Source organism: Haliotis rufescens, unplaced genomic scaffold (assembly GCF_023055435.1).
Source record: "Haliotis rufescens isolate VD_foot unplaced genomic scaffold, xgHalRufe1.0.p SCAF_86, whole genome shotgun sequence".
Taxonomy (NCBI): Eukaryota; Metazoa; Mollusca; class Gastropoda; order Lepetellida; family Haliotidae; genus Haliotis; species Haliotis rufescens.
Genome location: NW_025964379.1, coordinates 1,084,811 through 1,111,335, shown reverse-complemented (window position 1 = coordinate 1,111,335; position 26,525 = coordinate 1,084,811). Strand labels below are relative to the sequence as shown.

The 26,525-nt window shown below is 39.7% G+C and overlaps 2 protein-coding genes across 2 annotated transcripts in view; both read left to right on the top strand.

The window, feature by feature from the left end:
• LOC124115193 overlaps nucleotides 1-17,591 on the top strand; it is a 28,074-nt gene extending 10,483 nt beyond the window's left edge. Inside the window, exons 2-3 of the mRNA XM_046476108.2 lie at nucleotides 15,617-15,761; nucleotides 16,110-17,591. Coding sequence (XP_046332064.2) covers nucleotides 15,617-15,761; nucleotides 16,110-17,572 — 1,608 coding nt within the window. The 3' untranslated portion in view covers nucleotides 17,573-17,591. The remainder of the gene's footprint in view (nucleotides 1-15,616; nucleotides 15,762-16,109) is intronic.
• Nucleotides 17,592-21,161: 3,570 nt separating this feature from the next.
• On the top strand, nucleotides 21,162-24,042 carry LOC124115211. The gene is made up of 3 exons (XM_046476124.2): nucleotides 21,162-21,460; nucleotides 22,051-22,195; nucleotides 22,541-24,042. The coding sequence occupies exons 1-3, from the start codon at nucleotides 21,227-21,229 to the stop codon at nucleotides 24,019-24,021; spliced, it is 1,860 nt and encodes a 619-aa protein (XP_046332080.2). The 5' UTR covers nucleotides 21,162-21,226; the 3' UTR covers nucleotides 24,022-24,042.
• Nucleotides 24,043-26,525: the final 2,483 nt, after the last annotated feature.

The following is a 26,525-nucleotide window of genomic DNA, read 5'->3' as shown; positions in this document are numbered from 1 at the left end:
GCGATTCAATCTTGATTTTAATTACAAAATAAACCTATAGATACTATAGAACTATCGATATATCCATACCATATTTTGGACATATTTTGTCACACCCAAATATCACCTTCTAGCATGGTTCTGTGCAGTATTGTCACAGGGACCAAGTCAGGACAACCATTGTTCCGAATGATCATAAATTCCAAAAGCTGATTATGGCCATGACGTTGTTATAATGCTGAACAATGATTCTAACTGTATTACATTGTTTCTGTTGAGATTCGGTATATGTCCATTGCATTGTGTTTGGACAGTGATAAGTTGTCAGGAATGTAGTATTATTTAATGTAGGCAGTTTTGAGGAAGTTACTATATTCATATGCTAGCGTCATGTGCAAGGGCGTTTCCTTTCGTATTTCTTAACACATGTCATTACATCACGACCAGCGTTCGTGTGAAGATCACTCATCACCCAAGATTCCCTGCCTAGGCTCTTTCTCAGAAGCTTGACATTTTAAACATTTGACTTACATCTGTAACAGTGCAAGGTCAGTTTATAAGGAACAATGAACTATTTTTTTCTGCAAATGACTTTCTGTATTTGTTGACAACAATAGTTTTCATCAGCCATCCAGTGTTCAAGGTGCCCACTCATTATATTTCCTCAGTGTGTCCCAGTCGCCCACTTGAGCCCCTTGGGAGGGAATTGGAATCCCGTTCGCCCCGATTATGTATCTAGGTTTTTCAGCATCAAACCCGTGCTCGTGGGTTTCAACAAAGTAGTAAACGTCTGAGTCCTGCATCACATTGGGCTTTCCTCAAACATTAAGCTGGCCTGGAATGGTTGGATATAGTAATACATTATGACATGAGCTCATTTGGAAATATATTCTTCTTTCTTCTTGCAAGTTAAAAGATAAAAGATCATCACACTTTCTCACTAGTATATCCTTGTTGGGATTCCGGATAAGAATAGTTCCCCATCAACCTGTGCTTGTAAGATGCGGATTAGTGGTTGGTGTGGTTATCTGTATGACGCCAAATAAAGAATCAAGTCTGCATCAGAAACAAAAAGGAATTAATCTTACGCTCACCCTCGCAGGCCTTCGTGTTATGATGGCACACACTGAACCAAGTCACCTAACCTGACCACCCCATACAAGCATAAGTTCCAGGGGACTCCTAACCTGGAACAATAAACGTTTCAAATGTGTTAATAGCTATGCAGTGTAAAACTTTGTGACCAGGAACCTGTCTCTTGTTGGTTTGATTTACTTTACTACAAGCAGTCAGTTTCCATTTAATGCTAAGCATTATATCGTATTCGCTTGCGTTGGTGTCTTTGACTTTGGCACTCATTAGTAAAACTAATCTGGACCCTCTTAAAGGGGTGCGTTTTCACTTTGAACCACACGCAAAGGGACAGACACAAATCTGATGATATGACAAAGAGGTGTGACAACTATGTATTTCAGATAAACGTTACGGAAGGTTAACGTATATTTTTAGATCTCACTGCTTTGGTATCTCTGTCAGGAATGTGGTCAGACTCCATCACAAGTTTTGGTTTGGTTTGGTTTGTTGTTTAACGCCGCAATCAGCAATATTCCAGCTATATGTCGGCGGTCTGTAAATAATCGAGTCTGGACCAGACAATCCAGTGATGGACAACATGAGCATCGATCCACGCAATTGGGACCGATGACATGCATCAACCAAGTCACCGAGCCTGACCCCCCGATCCCGTTAGTCGCCTATTACGGCAAGCATGGGTTGCTGAAGACCTATTCTACCCCGGATCTTCACGGGCACCATCACAAGTAGAGCATATTCATTATAATTTCGCTGACATAAATATGTTGTCCCCAGGGTGGGTGCACTCTGTTGCGCTGGTTGCACGTGGACTCATGGGACAACAAATAGTTCTCGATGGATGAACGTGCCCATTATGAATTGAGATTAGATTAGGACGTCGCGATCCTCCAGGCCATTATGTCCACCAACCCTATTTCTGGAGCTGTCAGCACTTGGTATTGAACCCACAGACACCGATTGGGCTCGCGTCATTTCTGATGACACTGCATGGATAATACACCCTCAGCTCTCCATGCAAACTCTCTAGCCACTAAACCATGTAGTCAGTCATTGCTTATATATGAAGAATGAATTGCTATGGATTCTTCAATTATTTCCCACAAATTGTGTCAATGATTACTGCAATATGAACTACTTCTTATCAACAGCCACATGACGCAGGATCAATTAGTTTAGATCCTTCATGATGCATATGCATTGGACTGGAATTATTAGAGAAACAATCAATTGGTATTTGAATTCTATATGCTATTATTATTTTGATTATCATTTCCTCATTAGCATAATTGAAAACAATATTTCACCAACTGAGCTTTAGTGCCACTGAGCATGATGTTTGTATCTGTATTCGAACCAATGTCAAAGAACATACAACACTTCTGACTTGCTACTGGACACAACCCTGTTTTTAACATTTATTTGCATAAAAGGCACAGTACTATCAACGTTTGACTTGACCCTTAAGACCAGCGACAGAAATGTAGTACTGGAGCAAGTAAGCAAATACTTTTTGACATGCACAAATCCAAAACATTCTAAAAGTGACCCTGTATTTGAAGCAACACGTGGACTAATAATTAAGTTCGATGAGGTTGTAACATCCAACAAAGAACTACACAGTTGAACAATATTAATTGTTCTATTCAAGATATGAATGCCAAGTTACAAGCTGTGAAAGAGAAGTGTGAATTAATGGAAAGCGAAAATGCAAAGGTAAAAGAATATATTTACACATTAGGAGGCAAAATGGAGGTTGGTTGGTTGGTTTGTTGTTTAACGCCGCAATCAGCAATATTCCAGCTATAAGACGGCGGTATGTAAATAATCGAGTCTGGACCAGACAATCCAGTGATTGATATCCACGCAATTGGGATCGATGAAATGCATCAACCAAGTCAGCGAGCCTGACCACCCGATCCCGTTAGTCGCCTTTTACGGCAAGCATGGGTTGCTGAAGACCTATTCTACCCCAGGTTCTTCACGGGTCGCAAAATGGAGGATTTAGAAAATCAAAGCAGACGCTGTGATTTTTCACCATGTACATAGAATGGAACACAACGAAACGAGGGACGATTGTTACTCTGCCATTAGAAAAATCATGAGAGAGAAACTAGAACCAGACGACTCAAAAATCACAGGCGTGATATCTTTGCAGCAGCTAAAAAAAATTAAAGGAACCAAAATGTGGATTAATGCAGAGTTCTCAAAAAGCTGTGAGAGAGAAATGAGCAAAGCTTAAACCAATGCTGATCGAAGCCAGAGGGAAAAGACCTAAATGTACATCTATGATTTGACAAGTTATTTATTGAGGACACAATATACACCCCTGTCCTGGAAGATGACAGTGATGTTACTTTGAAAGAAGTTGTTAACACAGCAACGAAAACACGTTAAGAAGCGATATGTGAGGGACGTGGCAGTGTATGTTCAGTCGTCATTAGAGCATGGTATATGCCGTCGATGATGTTTTCAGCGAGATCTTTCAGTTGGTTTCGTCTATATTCACCCTGAATTCGACTTCTATTGTAACAGACACTAGATCTAAAAAAGGGATAGATTATTTAGAGATTATTATTTCAACAGAGTTGTATGAGTATGCATATTGTGACGCCATTCTACCCGGCGATTATAACGCACGCATTTGAAGTTTTAATGACTATAGTTCTGGCATGTTTAGTGTATTATGTACTGTGTTCAACCAACCTGTTTGACAAAATGTCGGATTCAGAGTCCACACTCGATGTTCCTGTTTAGGGTGATATTAAAGATGACCTGGTAATATGTGATACCCAAAATGAAAACATGACATATGTCCAAAGATGTTCATGGTATACCAATATTAGACATACATTTAGTGTCGTCATGTCTAATGTACTTTATAAATAAAATATTTAGCCTCGATCAGTGTGTTCAACATTTGAGTGAAGATGTTAATATCGCTGTCGACACATTAACAGGCACTTTACAGGCGCGTGCTGCATCTTGCAACACCATAATCGTCTACCAGTTAGCAGAGATACAGAAAAGTGGTATGATACAGAATGGTAATATCTACTATCATTTTAAAACACTGTTAGAAACGTCTACAGAGTGTAATGCCCTCAGAAAAAGACAAAGTATGAAGAATCTACCTTTGGAACTCATTGGAAGTGTTAATGACAGAAAGTGTTTTTGGAAAAGATGTTATCACTAACGAACAAGTCTGGCACCGTACTGTTTCAAACGACCAAGATCAATTGCCATATTTTAAATATGTATTGAACGTAACATATATTTCATTAGATAACAAATATTTATTCAAACTTTTTTTGTGGCAGTTAGACTATCTAATATTTCTGTTGATCAATATTTGGAATATTTGAGTGGAAATGTTGTGTCTTGATTCCTTTTCTTTTTGCTGTTTATTTCTGAATTACAGACTATGCTAAACAAAATACAGAATGTAGGGGTATATTTGTTGGTTCTGAATAACTCGAATTATTATTGTTACTTTATGCAATTAAATTAGAAACACATTAAGTCCTTATTAACTGTAGTCTGCTCAGATTGCATGAATGACCCTTCAGGTGTAATATTAGAAGTACAGAAGCTGAAACTGTAAATCAAGTATTAAAATGTGTGATTTTAATCATAATGAAGATGAACTCTATTTTCTGTTTGAATGTACTGCATATACACATATAACAAATAAGTATATACCAAATTATATTATGTCAGATATTATGCGATATAGCAAACTATTCAATTAAAATGATAAAATTACCCCCGTAAATTGTACATTGGACGATGGCCTACAAAACACCGAATAAACGCTATTAACTATGCTGGATTCAGGAACTCTTTACAAATGTATATAAATATATAAAAGTCAAATACATTACTGGGTCGAGGAAATATACTACCAATTCCCTGTTTCAAAGATTGATAATAATCATTTATGCAATGAAAGAAATTCTTTCTTTATATTCACAGATTATATCTGAGACAAGTGGAATTAATAGCATGACGATTCTCAAACACTCAAAGGATTTCAATTATGCCACATTTTTTTAAAAATTTTGGATGCCACTTTCCTACCCGACAAACGTTGGTAGAAACTTCAATCCTTGATCCATGAGGCACTTGCCACTAAATGTGATGACGATAAGTCCAGCATTTGACAGTTTTCTCAGTAAATGACATTTGCTTTCACCTTTGAGTGAGTGAGTGAGTGAGTTGGGTTTAACGCCGCTTTTAACATTATTCCAGTCATATCGCGGCGTGTCAGCTTAATGTGGGAGGAAAGCCCGAAGTGATGAGGGTCTCATACGTTTTCCACTTCGGTGAAACCCACGAGCACGGGTATGGTGCTGACAAATCTAGAAACATAATTGGGGCGAACAGGGATTCGAACCCACAATCATAGGTTTCTGGCGTGCCAAGGGACGCAACTCTGCACAGCGAATCGCGGCGCCTTAGACGACTGGGCCACCCGTGCCCCCTTTTCACCTTTGAAGGTGAAGAGGTAACTATATACGAGGGGTGTTCAATAAGTTTTGCAACTTCAATATAAGACCATGTCGCAGAATATCTTTTGCACTTTTATATTTCAATACACTTATTCCATTTGTCCTTCAAGCTTTTTATACCACTTTTATAGAAATCCGCAGATTGGCGCTCCAACCACGCCTCTGTGGCAGCCTTTATGTCCTCGTCATCCTGGAATTGTCTTCCACGTAGGGCAAATTTCATTTGCCGGAACAAGAAATAATACAAAAATAAGTTACCTCTCAGCCTTCAAAGGTGAAGATGAATTTATTAATTTATTAACGCAAAAATGGTGTACGATGGGCTGGCAACTTTCATTCCAAATCTGGAAGGTCTTAAAAGAGTGTGTTTTTAAATTGAACCACAAACAAACTGCGAGACATAACCTGAAGATATGACATAAAGGTGTGCCAGCTATGCACTTAAGATAAAACGTTAAGTACGGAAAGTTAGAGAATATTTTTAGCCCCCGCTGCTTTGTTTTCTCTGGCAGCAATGTAGCCAGACCTATGTGAGCATTTCCTAACTAGCGAAAGAAATATCTTGTACCCACGAACACCAAAACAACATGATATGCTCAAGGCCATAACGTCCATGTGTCACTACTCACACCAAGAATACAGGAAACCATCATAAAATAGAACATATTCATGATCCATATGTTGCTCCAGGTTATGCTCACCTTGTTGTTGCGGGGGTTGCACGTGGACACGACAGTCGCTATCTGTCTACGACGAGTGGTTGTCCCCGAGATGGCATGTCCGTTGTGAATTACGATTGGATGAAGATCCTATAGACCATGATAATTGTTAAACTAACGATTCCCATCTAATCATTTACCAACCTCAGAATTCCCCTTACCACACCAACGCTATTACAAGACAAGTGTCTATTACTACATTAAATCTGTTATGACAGACAATCAAGGCATTAAACATACAGTTTAAGGGATTAAGTCAAATATCTTCACTTCTCCTGATTTCATTTTATCCATCTCAGATGTCTTGTCTTGGTTTCATAAACAACTGCCTGGTGATTCCGGGGCATTAAAGGTCCTCAACGCACAACGCAAACAACGGACTAAGAGTTTCGTCTGATTGCCTGCAATGGTGCCATGATGGTGTGGATCAATAGTGCAAGAATTTAGACATTTGTTTACCTCGTCCCGAATCGATTATTTATAGATTCCTTTTGCTTAACCTTGAATATTGGTTACTGAGGCATTTAACAATATTCACATTCAGGAGAAGCACCACGACGGGAATGAAAATAGTATTGCGATGAAATTTCGTTGGTCAAGATACGAGTACCCACATATTACCACCATATTGCTGAAATATTGCTGACGACGAGGCAAACCGAAACAGCATATTAGAAAATATGTGTCCTGTGAATGCATAAGCATATCCTGAAAGGGTTGTATCACGGTGTCCAAGAGATGAGCGGTTATAAGCAATCTGTGCCAGACAGGCATTATCTCAAAGGTGATCCGACATTGTGTCAGAGAGAAGAGCAGCAATCAAATGCCAGACAGGCATTATCTCAAAGGTGATTCGACATTGTGTCAGAGAGAAGAGCAGCAATCTGTGCCAGACAGGCATTATCTCAAAGGTGATCCGACATTGTGTCAGAGAGAAGATCAGCAATCTGTGCCAGACAGGCATTATCTCAAAGGTGATCCGACATTGTGTCAGAGAGGAGATCAGCAATCTGTACCAGACAGGCATTATCTGAAAGGTGATCCGACATTGTGTCAGAGAGAAGAGCAGCAATCTGTGCCAGACACTCGCTGCTCAAAGGTGATCCGACATTGTGTCAGAGAGAAGAGCAGCAACCTGTGCCAGACACTCGTTGTCTCAAAGGTGATCCGACATTGTGTCAGAGAGAAGAGCAGCAACCTGTGCCAGACATTCGTTGTCTCAAAGGTGATCCGACATTGTGTCAGAGAGAAGATCAGCAATCTGTGCCAGACAGGCATTATCTGAAAGGTGATCAGACATTGTGTCAGAGAGGAGAGCAGCAACCTGTGCCAGACAGGCATTATCTCAAAGGTGATCCGACATTGTGTCAGAGAGGAGAGCAGCAATCTGTGCCAGACAGGCATTATCTCAAAGGTGATCCGACATTGTGTCAAAGAGAAGAGCAGCAATCTGTCCCAGACAGGCCTTATCTCAAAGGTGATCCGACATTGTGTCAGAGAGGAGATCAGCAATCTGTGCCAGACAGACATTGTCTCAAAGGTGATGCGACATTGTGTCAGAGAGGAGAGCAGCAATCTGTGCCAGACAGGCATTATCTCAAAGGTGATCAGACATTGTGTCAGAGAGAAGATCAGCAATCTGTGCCAGACACTCGTTGTCTCAAAGGTGATCCGACATTGTGTCAGAGAGAAGAGCAGCAATCTGTGCCAGACAGGCATTATCTAAAAGGTGATCCGACATTGTGTCAGAGAGGAGATCAGCAATCTGTGCCAGACAGGCATTATGTCAAAGGTGATCCGACATTGTGTCAGAGAGGAGATCAGCAATCTGTGCCAGACAGACATTGTCTAATATGTGTTGATAACATGTCAGAGAACAGATAATCAATTTGTGCCAGGGGGGCATTGTTTCATATGAGTGTCGATATTGTGTCAAGGAGCACATTATGAACATGCGCCAGACAGTCATTGTCTCACTGGATCTATTTTCCAATTTCTTTTGTTTACTTGACCATGTCGCATGTTTGACGTCACCCAACAAATCTGCACGTAATACTCTCTAAACACACCCCTCTCAATCATACTGTCGTACAATTTAAGACGTCATCAATTTACGAAAGCATTGTGTAATCTCCAGAAATTATGTCATGATCGGACAATGACTTCTCGTGAAATAATGTTTGCTTCGTTCTTAATTGTTCTTTGAGATTTATCGCGTAACATTCATATATCATGATAATCATCGTGGCCATTTTATAGGTTTTGGCGTGGTTGGGTGGCCAGGCCAAGAGGTGAAATCGTTCGTTCGTCACGTGGTTCCCCACAATGATACAATAAGTGATTGCTGGTTTCCCCTGTGATATCGGATATACATTCACTCTTGTTATTGTTTTGTGTGTGGCATCAGGATCAAAAGCACATTGAAACCAAGACCCGCATAATCCATCAGACAATGGACGGAAAAGAGAACATGTGGTTCTCAAATGCAACAAGGGAATGCAATTGGAAACAAGATCAACAACATGGTTTCTGAAATAAAGGATAATACCAACACCACCTCATGCAACTGCAATCACTCAAATCATTTAAGTCAATGTAACGACTTCAGGTAGAATGTCTGCATTTTTTCTGTGTGTCTCGAAGAAGAGAAAGAATTCTGCCAAAACTATCATCTTTTGACTTGACCCTAAAACATTGAAGACATGTCAATTCGTCTTTTGTCCTGGGTTCCAATAGTCAACTCTCCCATAGATGTCCAGCAATTTTCCAGCAGCTCAAGTCTTTCAACTTTTGAGCGGGAATCTACGAAATTTGCAAAATCTGTTTGAACAGGGTTACAACACCCGAGATTTTAGTTAAGCTTTCAATACGTTTAATGGTATACATGTTAAGTGAGTGAGTGAGTGAGTGAGTGAGTGAGTTGTGGTTAACGCCGCTTTTTACAGTATTCCAGTCATATCACGGCGTGTCAGCTTAATGTGGGAGGAAAGCCCGAAGAGATGAAGGTCTCAGACGTTTACCACTTCAGTGAAACCAACTAGCACGGGTATGGTGCTGACGAACCTAGAAACATAATCGGGGCGAACCGGGATTCGAACCCACAATAATAGGTTTCTGGCGTGCCCCAGGGACGCAACTCTGCACAGCGAATCGCGGCGCCTTAGACGACTGGGCCACCCGTTTTTGTACAAGGAAAAGTTCACTTGCCTTTGCATGTGCGTGTTACATGTACCGCCAATGGGGTAGGATGCGCTAACCTTTCCGCGAATAGCTGGTATCGTCGCTATTTTACATTGAACACATGCTTATTGTAAAGTCGGAAATTTGTCGTTTCCATTCTATAAAATAATGTATTGTTGTGAAATATATATTCTGTATTCTTTGTAATGAGATCTACAAAACGTTTTAACTGCTAACACGTTACATCTGTATCTATATAACCGTGTTCTTGTCAAATTTACAAAAGAAATACTATCTCAGCCGGTTACGTCCTATAAATCTCGCAAGAGCGTGACCACAGAGCGTGGTCTGTGATGAGACGTTTAAATTCTTATCTTCTCTTTTATTACTAATAATAGAAAGTAATGTAACATTCACACATTCTACGTTTCAAATCCCATGAAATAGATAGCATAGTTTCGAGCTATGAACATGAGAAAATTTACAAGCGTAAAATATGCCGTTTTGATAAGCGTGTTAAATTTATTTCAATGTCAGTATGTCATTTTATGTCATTGCGACACGACCCTGTATCTTATTGTTTTAATTTTAAAGTTAATGTTGTTAGCATACATTTGAGTTTTTTATATATGAATCGCCACGCAAAGCAATATTTCATGGTAAGTTAAATTCGCTTTTTGGGGGAAAATGCGGAGATATGTTTCTGTATGTCCGCCTACCTCAGCTGCTTAAATTGTGTTTACGCAGCATTTTTATAACATGTTTGACAGTGATTTAAAACACATGCTTATAACATGGTTGGAATCGAACACAATGGACTCTGATTTCTGATTTTCATAAATGTACATCGCTATTTTGTCCCCTTACGCTGGAAAATGATTGATAATTGACCAGGGAACAACAATCATGCTTATGGAATGATGCTGTAATGAAGGACTTCGACAATGAATGTTGTCATGATGCTTTGTTAAATTTATGATTATCTGATTCTCAATACTACAATGTTTGCATTATTACTATAATATAAAAGTGAGAATTCATATGCACTCTCCTTGTCAAACATATTTTGGTTGAAAGTCAAGCGATCCTGTCCCCACTTGATGTTTTACTGTTGTATGTTAATTGAACACTGTCATCTTTTTATGTTCATTGGCTTTTTAATTGTACGAAATTCAATGAAGCGTAGATTTGCTGTCATACATGTACTTCATTTTTCAAGATAATTATCAGGAATGAAAATACCTCTTTTATTAAAATATAATTTATATAAAAACTTTGCAGCAGTCTTTAATCAAGTTGGGCCCAGGCAAAAAGAGGAGTATATATTTGATAATATGAACAGCGATAGCATGGCACAGTACAACCCTCATGACATGACATGTGTTGTTATCTTTGTTTAATATCCCGATGATGTACATAATGATGTATAAGTGGAAACAAGCCTTGGCTGGCCTATGATTGTTGCAGAAAAAGTAGAGGGAACCTCTATTGTGTCTGACACACACTTCCTTATCTTTCACTTTGTCTACGCTTATCACAAATATATTTACTAAATCCCCGAAAGCTGTCAGGTGCTGCGATCACGTGTAGATTACAACCTTGAATAAAAGTCCATGTTGTTGAACAGAAGTATCCATATTTCACTGCAGAATGTTACTACCGGTTCTGTGCACCTTGTTGCTGTGGCAGGAGGCCTTCTCTGACACAACTGTGACAATCCACAACGAGTGGCTCGCCCAGGATGGACGAGTGCATTATGAACCCCAAAGATGGAACAAGCATAATGGGCTCACCGCAAGGACCCTAATTCCAAATTGTAAATCTATCGGAACAGCTCCCGGACGTTGGGTGAACAGAGACCTGAGAGCAGATCTCTTTTCAAATGTACGTATGAAGTAAAAAGAATCTTCCATGCAGAAAGATTTTAGGAAATGATATCATTCATATATGATTTCAATATCCTAGTTTGACTACCGTATCCATGCTTTAATAGTTTTTTTGTTATTGCAAGGGGTCGTATCGCAACATACACAGCAAACACGTAGCATAGTTGGTTTTCGTATAATGGCATTGGACAGAACACGACTACAAATTCATTAAAATTGATTAATTGGTGAGCGTCCAGAAAGTGTCCGTAAAAACATCGAAGTTTTCAATTGGAAAATAGACGGAAATGTTAACTGCCTATTACATTGCGGCAGCCCCCTGACGTACATGATGTCGACGGCTGTCTTAAGGAGGTAGCAGGTTTCCTATTTGTGGCTGCCAGGGCAAGCTGTTCTCTAATATCTGTCCCGCGCGGTACAGCAAGATTTGCTGGTAAGTCAGTTTTAGGATTTGTAACCTGTCACTGGGATTCAGACATGCGTCGAGAAATTAAACTAAATCACAATTCCATGTATATTGATACACATCTCCCTCCGCTATGCACATGTAACTCTATCGGACAATCGGTTGCCTATTATTTGGTTACAACAGTAAATGAAAGTAAATCTTATGAAATATGAGATGTTGCTTACAGCGATTAGAATAGACTATTATTGATTCAGTACTTTCAGGTACTCAGGTACTTACACTCAACATTGTTTTTTTTATTGTTTGTCATTGCAATTATCTGTCCTTAAGATCGAATATCCAAACCACTCTCTGCCCTCTCACGTCACATTGGCCAATGGTTCCAGACCTTAAAGTGTGGAATTAAAAAACACAAATTTCCCAACAGTGGACAGTAGAACCACACATAGGGCGTCATCTACTTTCTCTGACAGTGCAGTTCGCTTGAACTTTATGCACAACTTTACGTACCAGTCTATTTTTTATCTATTATCGCCTGAAGCGCAGTGTTATCAAAACATCTTTCTGCATCAGTGTATTATGTAATTTTACGTTTACCAGATACGAAGAGAGGTGTATGTTTAGATCCATCCACAACAAACAGAGATCACACAACAATTTAAGAACACTTTATGGCTGGTATTTATTGCTAACATATTGTCCTATATCCAATCAAGCTCCGATGAATTTCACATTGCACATAAATCCATCTAAACACAGTTGATACATTGTGGCACGTTTTCAAGCATAACATTGACTTAACACTTATTTCCCTCCCATATTAAGTCGAGTTATAAGTGTGGTAAATAATTAATATGTTTCTTGCTTTTGGTAATCCTAGTGTTTGGTGTTACTAAACAACAGTGGGACTCTACTCAGGAGTGCAGTTTCTTTTAGAAATCTATTTGTTGTTTTAGATCAGTTTGTCTACTCCCTGTAACTTAACTAACTGCTCCATATCCAGAACTGGTTCCTGAAGAGTCAAACTGTCAGAATGTTCAGTACTCTCCATCGAAAATGTAGACAGGTCAGGAGATTGATCCATAAAGGTGCCTGGCAAACCTTAGCCGGAATCATTATCAGAAAGACTTTGCTTTGTAACAACACATGAAGGAAAAATACCTGGAATTTCTTTTTCAAGATGATTCCCAATAAGTAAGTCTACACCTTTAACAGGTAGAGTTTCTTCAACCCCGACCTTGACCAACAAAACCGAAACATCAAATGAAGATTCCCCAGAAAGGGGCAAAATACCATCCAAAATCAGAGTTTGAAGTCAACCAGTATCCCTAAAAACGGTAATTGGTTTAACACGGTGAATGCTGGTTTTTCTGACGCACATTTTCCCGAGATTTGAAAAAGTGAAGGTTGTGTGACAAATGCGCTCACGCAGCACTGAATCTCCCTACGGCTATAACATTATGCAGAGATGTAGACTATTAACTTTCCTATCTTATGGTGTAAATGTAACTGCAAATCTGCAAAAACTGGTTTAGCAAAAAGACACTGCCAAATGTTGTCTGAGAATTTATCCTGTTGAAAAACAGGAAATGTTTCTGCTTTTTATGGTACACGTTAAAAGTACTGTGCAACTAGTTTTTGTATATTTAGCAGCTTTATTTTAACTCTGAGTGAACACAATCCTCCCTATAAACTGCACCTGAGGTGCTATTGTTGTGTACAGTATATATCTGCTATTCTAAAACAGAGATTTCCCCGATGTTGATTGCCCTGACATGACCATCGTTATCATTATTCGTGCTACTGATTAGAAATATTCCTACATGTGCATGTATGTGACGTAATGAATGATTACTTGAAGAGAATGTGACTGGGATGAGTGCCTGAAGAAACACCACGCTACCTACAGGCAATCTGTTGCGGTCCTTTTTGTTCAGTTTGAATCAGCGTTTTACACTGACACCATGCTGTGATAATGCATAACTTGCTTGCTGACTTCATGGTAGTTAGATCAACAGTTAAAGTGAAGTTTGTGAAAATAACAACATGTATCAATTGAACGTCTATTGTTTGCTGATTGATTTGTTATAGTTCAGAGGGAGGGCTACTTGCTTTAATGTCATCACGCATTTAAGACCGGGGGTTGACACTTAATTTGGTGACTCCTTAATTTCATAATTTAAAGTATTTATGAAGAACAATTCATGCAGAACCAACCGCTTGGTGGAATATGATATTCATGCTCGTTAAATAAAACACCTTTGATTTATATTATAGTAGTCACAAAATAATCGTAACGCATGCTCACATGAAGAGAATGTGACTGGGACGAGTGCCTGAAGAGACACCACGCTACCTTTAAGGCGGTCTGTGAAAATGAATGAATGTTGCGGTGCTTTATTTCAGTTTGTAACTGCATCAGCGAGTCAGTATTTTCGGGGGTCTTACAATCAGTTACCGTTTATACATGTGTTGACGCTTAACATCTACACAAAGTCACTGGAGGCGTTAGAGTAATGAGTTCCTCACTATTTTACCATATAGTACACACACAAAAGATCTCACGAACAGCATCTTACAAGACTTGGGACTTTCATCTATTTACTGTTTAAAGCGCCACAATCAGGTTAATGTTTGCAAACTGTACAGGTTGTGAGCTAGACTAATGATTTTAGAGGAACAAACAACTACATTTAAATTGAAAAGGAGCCGCAGTGAGATGGGAGATTCAGGATAATCTTGAGTTGCTTAATTCCGAACTAAAGCATCACAGTAAGGGCTGGTAAGAAAATAATATGTTAGAGGAACTGTGAGACAGACAGGTCCCGAACACGTATCTTCTCAGGAACGTTATTATCTTGTCTTCATTCAGGCAAACTGCTCAAACAAATAGAGCTGTGTGTACATCATTTTCGCATCCATTTAAAGCTGAGAACATAGAAGTAACGGTAAACGATGATGCTTGATTGACATTTAAGGGAGGAGCTTCATAGCATCGTTCTCGCGTAGTCAATTCAGATGTCAAATAACGACGTTATTTGGATGAAAAAGCGATTGAAACAAAGCGTCCAAAAACGTCGTTGTTTCGTTCAAAGACAACATACGGATAAAAACGACGTCTTCTTGTTTGCTGTGATACCTTGAAATGGGAATGAGGCGGTTGTAGTGTGTGAGCTATTGTATTTTTATATACTCACAGTACAGATCAGATTACATCATTTAATGTGTTCCTTTACTGCAAATGTTGGTTTCAATCCCAGTAGAACTCAGGGTGCCACTTGGTAGCACATTAGTTTCAAAAACAAAAAATCGCCAAACCATGTCAACCTTGACCAGTTCAGTCTATGCCTGCATTAACTGATGCATTGTATAGAGGGGCATAACTGTTGGTGGAATACATAGTGTATTTCTCAATGGTCATTTCAGAGGAAAACTGTGCAAGAAAAAAACTTAAACACCAAGGATGAATCTCAGGACTACGGGTTAGGGGATGGAAACTATTCTTGCACTTGTTCATACGATCCAAATATTTTCTTTTTTCAGAATATAGACAAAACTAACTATTTGTTGTTATGACACGACTGGAAATACTGCTATGTCACATATAGCACACATGCATTCCACCATAAGTTCCAAATGAGATATCGTGTAATCTTCATTAATGTTTTATACGAGTATTATTTCGTATCAAAATATTCAGTGTAAATGTTTGTTTTGACAATGCTGGCTCGGGATATTTTTGTTGATTTACTCCTAACATGGAAGCCATGCAAAAAATAACAATCATTCTTTCATAGAGAAAACTGGCAAATGCATACTAATTTATCTTATTTTATTCAGTGGCCTCAAAACCCTCATCACCTTGGTTACCCAGACCCTGCCTATCTCCAGGACCATGCACTCCAGAGAAGGACATTCGATTCGTATATGTTTCAACTGAATGGCTATGGGAATGTCATCGACGACATGGTCTGGGAAATGAAAGGTTTTATAAGTCATTTAATTGGTTTAAGTAGTATATTAAAAGAGGAGCATAAGTTTTGAAAGTTAACTGAAGACCAAGCATATGCTTAACAGGATTCGCGGTGTCTGTGGCTCCAACATTCTCTGAGTTCAGTCCGTAAGCCTTTAATTAATGTTCCATTGGCTAGAATCCAGTTTAGCTGCTAATATTTCTGTCTGAAGAATACCCATGATCAATTATTCTACCAAACGTCGTAAATGTGTGCAACTTCACCTTTCCAGACAGACTCATTTACGCATGAAGTAGTTTAACATCAGATGAATATGTTTGAGTTACATTTGTTATGACTGTATATGTTCTTCTTTATAGGTTTGAGCTGGCCGAACTGGATGAATAAGTCTGATCATCAAGGTACATTCCCAAACAACGTTGACGCTGCAGCAGAGTTTGTGTCACTCATGGTTCAGAGTGCCAAGGACTACGTTGGAGGACGAATTCCCCACATATTTGAAGTCATCAATGAACCTGATTGGTTCCCAAATATAATTGACCCACAAACAAATATAAACTACCACAAGGCAGTTGCTGATAAGCTGAAGTCAAGATTTGGAATGAAAGTTGCCGGACCAACGTATACCAGTATGTTCTTAGGAGAAGCAGACGAAAATAACTTCAGCAACTGGAAGATAATTGCCAAATTTCTGGACATGTCTCTTGATCACTTGGACTTTTTCTCTTTCCACTCCTACAACCGTCTGCATATAACAGGTCAAAGTCACACCTACTCGGGTATCAACGAAGCTCATCTGGTTGCTTCTCTTGACATGGTGGAAAATTACTCTTATCAAAAGAAAGGAAAAAATGTTCAGTTAGTTAACACTGAATTTGGATTAGGTTTACTTAATCTTGGCGTTAGCCCCGACTTTGAAAATGGAATGACAGACTTTGAAACCATTTATCAACAAAACGGCTTCATGTTTACCTTTCTTACTCTGAGAGAGTTTATTGACAGAGTTACAGCTTATCTCCTCTCAAATGAGCAATACCCGGGTCATACTTCCCTTCGGAATTCCATATTTACCAAGGATGGTCATTCTCTTCCAGCGGCCAAATTCTACATGTTTTGGAAAAACTTTATTTATGATCATAAGTTTCTCAGAGTGTCAAGTCAATACGATGGACAGGAGAGAATAGTTGCACCACTTACCCTTGCAAACCCTCACACCAAAGAGATGGTGGTCCTTCTTCACAACTATGGCAGTAACATTGAGAATGTAAAACTCGACTTCCCAAACAATTGGATTAACCCTTCTGCAGGTGAAGAAACATGTGTTGTGTTCGAAAACGGTAATCCAGCTATTCATTCCGGTTACCATTTCAACAGATCTAAGCTTCATGGTGCCGTCAGTCTCCCTGGATCATCAACCTGCTTCTACAAGTTTAAAACCAACTACAACTTTGACGGAATACACACAGACAACCAGATCACATACTATGGCATGGACATGGTCATCCCCATCAACAACGGACATGCGCAGACAACCATCAATCTAACCAGCTCTGACTATCATTCATCTCATCTTAGAGTGGGAGTTAGCTGTGACAAGCACGCCAATGTAAAACCTCGTGGGGTTTTGTTCAATGGCCACGCATTGTCTACAAGCTACATGCTGTTTGATGCTGAGAAGACTAAGGGGAAAACAACATGGAACGTGTGGCAGTTCTTAGTCCCTCACTCACAGGTTAAAACAACAAACGACGTCAGCATGACCTTTGATGGAAACGGTGGCCACGTGACATCCGTCGCACTCGTTGTTGGAAAACTTCAGTAGATAAAACTCCCTCAAAGAATAGTTTGTTTGTTTTGATTCATGTTCTACACGAGGAATGATGTGCCAAGAGAAGGTGGCATGTTGGTTGGTTGGTTGGTTGTTTAACGCCGCACTCAGTAAAATTCCAGTTATATGTCGGTAGTCTGTAAATAATCGAGTCTGGACCAGATAATCCATGACTGATATCATGAGCATCGATCCACGTTATTGGAATCGATGACATGTATCAACCAAGTGAGGGAGCCTGACCACCCGATCCCGTAAGTCGCCTTTTACGAAACGCATAGTCACCTTTTACGGCAAGCATGGGATGCAGAAGACCTATTCTACCCCGGAATCTTCACGGGTCGAAGGTGGCATGTGATTAGAGGATACAGTTATATATTTTTCTGAGGTACAATACAAATTGAAAGATGCCATATACTCAAGCTACCACGAATACAAATAAAGGATTATTGTTATCGAGGTGATGAACCAGTCAAATACATTTTTTATCTCAATCCGATAAATATGCAAGTGAGGTTACCTCGCAGGAACTTCTTTTACAAAACCTCTTCACATCGATGAGGTGTTTGCTTGCCCCAAACGTGCTATCGGTCATCAGATCATTTCAGATCATTTCGTAGCTGTTTCCCGATGTGTGACTGATTATGTTTGTTTGTTTGTTTGTTGTTTTTAACGCCGCACTCAGCAGTATTCTATATGATGGTGGTCTGTAAATGATCGAGTCTTGAGCAGACAATCCAGTGATTAATATCATGAGCATCGATCCACGCAATTGGGATCGATGACATGCATCAACCCAGTCAGCGAGCCTGACCACTCGATCCCGTTAGTCGCCTTTTACGACAAGCATAGTCACCTTTTACGGCAAGCATGGGTTGCTGAAGACCTATTCTACCCCCAAAATCTTCACGAGTCGGGTGATCATGTAAACAAACCTGACTTTAATTCCGTTGGCATTATATCACTAAACATTATGTCATTAAACACTTGACTTACAACTGTGCAAACAGTGCAAGGTCAGTTTATAAGGAACAATGAACTATTTTTTTCTGCAAATGACTTTCTGTATTTGTTGACAACAATAGTTTTCATCAGCCATCCAGTGTTCATAATCATCAAGGTGCCCACTCATTATATTTCATCAGTGTGCCTCAGTCGCCCACTTGAGCCCCTTGGGAGCCAATTGGAATCCTGTTCGCCCCGATTATGTATCTAGGTTTTTCAGCAACAAACCCGTGCTCGTGGGTTTCAACAAAGTAGTAAACGTCTGAGTCCTGCATCACATCGGGCTTTCCTCAAACATTAAGCTGGCCTGGAATGGTTGGATATAGTAATACATTATGACGAGCTCATTTGGAAATAAATTCTTCTTTCTTCTTGCAAGTTAAAAGATAAAAGATCATCACACTTTCTCACTAGTATATCCTTGTTGGGATTCCGGATAAGAATAGTTTCCCATCAACCTGTGCTTTTAAGATGCGGATTAGTGGATGTTGTGGTTATCTGTATGACACCAAATAAAGAATCAAGTCTGCATCAGAAACAAATAGGAATTAATTTTACGCTCACCCTCGCAGGCCTTCGTGTTATGATGGCACACACTGAACCAAGTCACCTAACCTGACCACCCCATACAAGCATAAGTTCCAGGGGACTCCTAACCTGGAACAATAAACGTTTCAAATGTGTTAATAGCTATGCAGTGTAAAACTTTGTGACCAGGAACCTGTCTCTTGTTGGTTTGTTTTACTTTACAACAAGCAGTCAGTTTCCATTTGATGCTAAGCATTATATCGTATTCGCTTGCGTTGGTGTCTTTGACTTTGACACTCATTAGTAAAACTAATCTGGACCCTCTTAAAAGGGTGCGTTTTCACTTTGAACCACACGCAAAGGGACAGACACAAATCTGAAGATATGACAAAGAGGTGTGCCAACTATGTATTTCAGATAAAAGTAACGGGAGGTTAACGTATATTTTTAGATCCCACTTCTTTGGTATCTCTTGCAGGAATGTGGTCAGACTCTATCACAAGTTTTGGTTTGGTTTGGTTTGTTGTTTAACGCCGCACTCAGCAAATATTCCAGCTATATGACGGCGGTCTGTAAATAATCGAATCTGGACCAGACAATCCAGTGATTGATATCATGAGCATCGATCCACGCAATTGGGACCGATGACATGCATCAACCAAGTCACCGAGCCTGACCACCCGATCCCGTTAGTCGCCTTTTACGGCAAGCATGGGTTGCTGAAGACCTATTCTACCCCGGATCTTCACGGGCACCATCACAAGTAGAGCATATTCCTTATAATTTCGCTGACATAAATATGTTGCCCCCAGGATTGGTGCACTCTGTTGCGCTGGTTGCACGTGGACACATGGGTCAACACCGACAACAAATAGTTCTCGTCGATGAACGTGCCCATTATGAATTGAGATTAGAATAGGACGTCGCGATTCTCCAGGCCATTATGTCCACCAACCCTATTTCTGGAGCTGTCAGCACTTGGTATTGAACCCACGGACACCGATTGGACTCGCGTCATTTCTGATGACACTGCATGGATAATACACCCTCAGCTCTCTATGCGAACTCTCTAGCCACTAAACCATGTAGTCAGTCATTGCTTATATATGACGAATGAATTGCTATGGATTCTTCAATTATTTCCCACAAATTGTGTCAATGATTACTGCAATATGAACTACTTCTGATCAACAGCAACATGACGCAGGATCAATTAGTTTAGATCCTTCATGACGCATATGCATTGGACTGGAATTATTAGAGAAACAATCAACTGGTATTTGATTTTTATATGCTATTATGAATTATCACATATTTATTTCCTCTTTAGCATCATACAAAGTTGCAATTGTCTCTCGGCCGTGCATTAAAAACAATATTACACCAACTGAGCTTTAGTGCCACTGAGCATGATGTTTGTATCTGTATTTGAAACCATGTCAAAGAACATACAGCACTTCTGACTTGCTACTGGACACAACCCTGTTTTAACATTTATTTGCATAAAAGGCACAGTACTATCAACGTTTGACTTGACCCTTAAGACCAGTGACAGACATGTAGTACTGGAGCAAAAGGATTAATGTGGATTAATGCAGAGTTCTCAAAAAGCTGTGAGAAAGAAATGAGCAAAGCTAAAACCAATGCTGATCAAAGCCAGTGGGAAAGGAACAACGTGTACATCCATGATTTGACAAGTTATTTATTGAGGAAGGACACAATATACACCCCTGTCCTGGAAGATGACACTGTTGCTACTTTGAAAGAAGTTATTAAGACAGCAGCGAAAACATGTTAAGAAGCGATATCTGATGTCAAATTCGCACCGAACAGCCCAGGATAGGAATGTGCCAGACTCTGATTGACAGTAAAATGAACAATAGCAAAACGTTTTCGTTTTCAGGCTGCCTGACGTGTAAATGGTGCAGAAAGAGCAGAGGAGACGTCTGTCGAGACTGACACGCCTTTCCTTATCATGGTCTACTCTTATCTCAAATATGTTTCACATATTACCTGGCAGCTGTCACATACTGCATTCATGTGTAGATAACAGCCATGAATATACCATTTAAAAGACCACGTTTTTGAACAGAAAAATCCTAGTTTCACTGAAGAATGTTTCTACTGGTTCTGTGCACCTTGTTGCTCTGGGGAGCGGCGTTCTCTGACACAACCGTCACAATCTACAACGAGTGGCTCTCCCAGGGTGGCCGTGTCCATTATGAACCTGAAAGATGGAACAAACATAATGCTCTCGACAAAAGGACACTAATTCCTAATTGTAAATCTATCGGAACGGCTCCCGGGCGTTGGGTGAACAGAGACCTGAGGGAGAATCTCTTTGCAAATGTATGTATGAAGAAAAAAAAAAATTCTAATCAGAAAAAAGAGTTTAGGAAATGAAATGATTCATGTATAATTTCAATGTCCCAGTACCCTTGAAGATCCGGTGTAGAACAAGTCTTCAGCAACCCATGCTTGATTTAAAAGGCAACTATGCTTGTCGTAAGAGTCAACAAACGGGATCGGGTGGTCAGCCTCGCTGACTTGGTTGATGCATGTTATCCCATCCCACTTGTGTGGATCATTGTTAAGAGGGGCAAACAACCTCAGATGAGGCATGTATCACTGCGTGATTATAGACCCATGAACAGTAAGTGTGGTCAGTAAACTCATCAAATATTTTACAATGACACGCAACTCTATATTTATCCCGTGATGGCGTATAAAGTCAGTGTGTAGAACATATCGTATATTTCGCTATTGTCATTTGAGAGGACACATATAAGTTGAAACACCAATGGTGAAACTCAGGACTATGGGTTAGGTGAGGGAAAATATATTCTTGCACACTATATTCATATGATCAACATATGATCCAGTTGTTCCGTCTCTGAGAAAATTGACAAATACCTACTTTATATTATGTTTTTATTCAGTGGCCTCAAAACCCTAGTCACCATGGTTACCCAGACCCCACCTATCTTCAGGACCATGCACTGCAGAGAAGGACATGGGGTTCCTACATGTTTCAACTGACTGGCTATGGGAGTGTCGTCGACGACATGGTCTGGGAAATGAAAGGTTTATATTTCTTAAATAGGTTTAAGAAGTATATTAAAAGAGGAACATGGTTTTGGAAAGATAACTCAATACAAAGCAGATGTGGTACATGTGTTGCAGTGCCTAAGGCAGTCCAGTCATCAGTCTGTAATTACTGTTTCATTGGTCGTTGATTAGAATCACGTTTAGCTACTAATATTTTATTTTCTTTCGGCAGAATACCCATGATCTATTAATTCACCAGAAATGTAATTGTCTGCAGCTTCCCCTATCCGCACGCACTCATTTACCTAGAAAACCATTTGACATGGAATGAACATGTTTGATGTACAGTTTTTCTCATTACATAATGTGTTGTATATTTAGGTTTGAGTTGGCCCATTTGGATGAATAAGTCTAATCATCAAGGTGGATTCCCCAACAACGTTGACGCTGCATCAGAACTTGTGTCGCTGATGGTGCAGAGTGCCAAGAGTTACATAGGAGGACGCCTTCCCTACATATTTGAAGTCATCAATGAACCTGATTGGGCCGAAAAGATTATTGACCCACAAACGAATGTAGATTACCAAAGGGCCGTCGCTGATAAGCTGAAATCAAGATTTGGAATGAAAGTTGCAGGCCCATCGTACACCAGTTTTGCCTTACGACAAGCAGATGAAAATGACTTCAGCTACTGGAAGAGAACTGCTAAGTTCCTGGACATGTCTCTTGATCACTTGGACTTTTTCTCTTTCCATTCCTACAACTATCTGCATATACCAGGCAGAAATCACACCAACTTTAGTAATTATACCTACTATGGTATCAACGAAGCTCGACTAGTTGCTTCTCTTGATATGGTGGAGAATTACTCTCATCAAAAGAAAGGAAAAGGTGTTCAGTTAGTTAACACTGAATTTGGATTAGGTTTACTTAATCTAGGCGTTAGCCCCAACTTTGAAAATGGAATAATAGACTTCCAGACCATTTATCAACTTAACGGCTTCATGTTTACTTTTCTTACTCTAAGAGAGTTTATAGACAGAGTTACAGCATATCTCCTCGCAAATGAACAATACCCAGGTCATACTTCCCTTCGAAATTCCTTGTTCACCACGGACGGTCATCCCCTTTCAGCAGCCAAATTCTACACCTTTTGGCATAACTTTAATTCTAATCAAACGTTTCTGCGAGTCTCAAGTCAGTACAATGGGCAGGAGAGAATAGTTGCACCACTTGCCCTTGCAAACCCTCACACTAAAGAGATGGTAGTTCTTCTCCACAACTATGGCAGTAAATATGAGAATGTGAAACTTGACTTTAACAACAGCTGGTTCAACCCTTCTACTGGTACAGAAACATGCATTCTGTTCGAAAATGGTAATCCAGCTGTTCATCTCAATTACCCTTTCAACATGTCTGAGCATAATGGAACCGTTGGTCTCCCGGGATCTTCAACCTGCTTCTACAAGTTTAAAACCAACTACAACTTTGCCGGAATACACACTGACAACCAGATCACATACTATGGCAAAGACATGGTGATCCCTATCAGCAACGGACATGCGCAGACAACCATCAGTCTACCCGGCTCTGGCTATCATACATCTCGTCTTAGAGTAGGAGTTAGCCGAGACAAGAACGCCAATGCAAAACCCCAGGAAGTTGTGTTCAATGGCCACGCATTGTCTGCAAGCTACATGCTCTTTGATGCTATGAAGATTCTCGGGAAAACAAACTGGAACGTGTGGGAGTACATGGTCCCCGAATCACTGGTCCACCCAACAAACACTGTCAACATGACATTTGATGGAGACGGAGGTACTGTGACGTCCGTCGCACTCGTTGTTGGAACACTTCAGTAGATAAAATTATCTTGAAGCTTTTTTTTTATTCTTTTGATTTAAATCCCACACGAAGCAAATTATTCAAAGAGGTTCACATGCTATTTCAGAAATAACGTTCGCGCTACCCCTATTTGTCATGTAATAACTGATAGCTTTGCCCTGAGCTATTATAGTTAAAGCAAGAAGTGCTTTTACATTATAATAGTTTAAGGAAAATATACAATTAATTACACTTCACACTGGGGTAGAGCAAACTATTTGTTTTCTAAGATGTCGATTTTTAGACTAACCTTGTGTTTTAATGGAGATGGTACAATTAAATTGGTGCCGTAATTGAAAATCCTCGAACAAGGCTGAGTGAAGAGCTGTTCCACCTAAATGCTTCCCTTATGTTAAGGGACGAAGAACGTTTTAAACATAATAGAACACCACTCAAGTGTGTACTTTATGGCTAAGTGACATTTAATCATCCAGAGTGTGAATATCCATAACCCCACGCAGCAATAAGAAATATATACTTCAGTTTAATCACATGGCGTGAAATATTTGACAAAACGCATTATGGCGTTTTGAGACTCAACTTCGCTTATACGGCATGATTTTACAGTATGGTATACTGATATCTGATCTTATTAACGCATTGGAACAATTGTGTACGTTTTATGCAGAAAGCATACTGAAATATTCCCTCCTACATGTTTTTCATGTACTGCGAACGAAATATATATTTATCCACCTTTTGTATACAAGTGATGCCTTCATCTTGAAAGTAGCTACTTCCGTATATGTATTACCTAAATGTTTGATGTTTGTATTCTTGTAACTTCTGTACCATATCTTCCACACTAGGAAACATTGTTTTGACCCGAATTTGAAAGACTACTACAACAGATACAATCTGTCGGGCAAAAGAAATAATACATCCATGTTTGAAAGTGGCTACCGTCACGACGTCAGTCTATTCAAGGTTCCCAGATAAGCATTGTGTACTGAATTCATGGATCTAATTGCTAGTGAGTGAGTGATTTGGGTATAACGCCACTTTTAACAGTATTCCAGTTATATCACGGCGTGTCAGCTTAATGTGGGAGGAAAGCGCGAAGTGATGCAGGTCTCAGACGTTTACCTCTTCAGTGAAACCCACGAGCACGGGTATGGTCCTGACAAACCTAGAAACCTAATCGGGGCGAACCGGGATTCGAACCCACAATCATAGGTTTCTGGCGTGCCCAAGGGACGCAACTCTGCACAGCGAATCGCGGCGCCTTAGATGACTGGGCCACCCGTGTCCCCTCTAAAGGCTAACAATGATATGCTAGGCTTCCAAGAAAAAAAAAATTGAGGGTGGTCATGTCTATCTCCAACATAGGAGCAGTGCTTTAAGAAGTCCAGGAGGTGTCGGTTTTGCAATAAAAGAAAAATATGCGAAATATGCCAACCCCATTGAGGAAATGTGTGAGTATATTCTCTGGGTTAAAATTTCTAAGGAGCTATTTAATACCGAGCAAGGCCCGTATGTTGGAGTAGTATATATTCCAACCGAAAACTCTAAAAACTTTAATGAAGAAGAATACTATAAACTTGAACAATCCATATTACACACTCCATCCTTAAGTGATAATGTTGTATTGATGGGCGATTTCAGCGCTAAAACTAGTAACTTGTGTGACTATTGTACCATAGGGAAATTCATACTTGAGGAGTTGGACATAGACATAAGTGATTTGAGATCTGAACTCGAACCTGAAGCAGTACTCGACCTAACCCTTTTTCTTCCAAGGTTAGGTCGTCAAAAGATACATCACAAGTTGATACTTCAGGTGCAAAATTGAAAGAACTATGCAAGAATCAGAACTTATTTATCTTGCAAAACAAGAGTGTGATCGATTACATAATCTCATCGACTTCGTCTTCCTTTATTTAAAGATTTTGAAATTAAAAGTTACTACTCATTGTTTTGTGATGTACATTACCAAGTACGATTTTCTCTAGATCATTCAAAGTCAAAACCCCGTTACAAAAACAGTGAAAAATAAGTCGGTCTGTGAACCTAAGCCCAAAAGATTTGAGATTACTCAAAGCCAGATATATTTTGATAATTTGTTTTGTCAAATTAGCAAAGTATCGCGTTTGGAAGTAGCTGACCCAAGAACTATGAATGATAAAGCTAACGAAATCGCACATGTGATTGTCGACGCTGCACGTGCCACATTCGGGGTAAGACCTTGTTACCGACGTGATGCGGACGCTCCCACGAAGAGAAAATAGAAAACCTTGGTTCGGTAACGAATGTAAAAAAACAAAGGAACTACTTCCGTAAAGCTAAAAATAAACTTAAGAAAACGAACACTACTGACAAAAGAAAGCTTTTCCGAGAGCAATTGAAGGCATATACGAAAAGGCTAGACAAACACATCAAGAAACATAGAAACTGTTTATGTAATTTATTCAGAGCCAATCGAAAACAGTCCACGTGAATTCTGGACAGCTTTGAACAAAAATAAGAGTAAGGTAAATAACAC

Bases quoted from the DNA above. Each gene is read 5' to 3' on its own strand.
- LOC124115211 (XM_046476124.2), top strand. From the start codon at position 21,227: ATGTTTCTACTGGTTCTGTGCACCTTGTTGCTCTGGGGAGCGGCGTTC. The intron at 21,461-22,050 runs GTATGTATGAAG...GTTTTTATTCAG, and splicing joins GGGAGAATCTCTTTGCAAAT to TGGCCTCAAAACCCTAGTCA. The intron at 22,196-22,540 runs GTTTATATTTCT...TTGTATATTTAG, and splicing joins CATGGTCTGGGAAATGAAAG to GTTTGAGTTGGCCCATTTGG.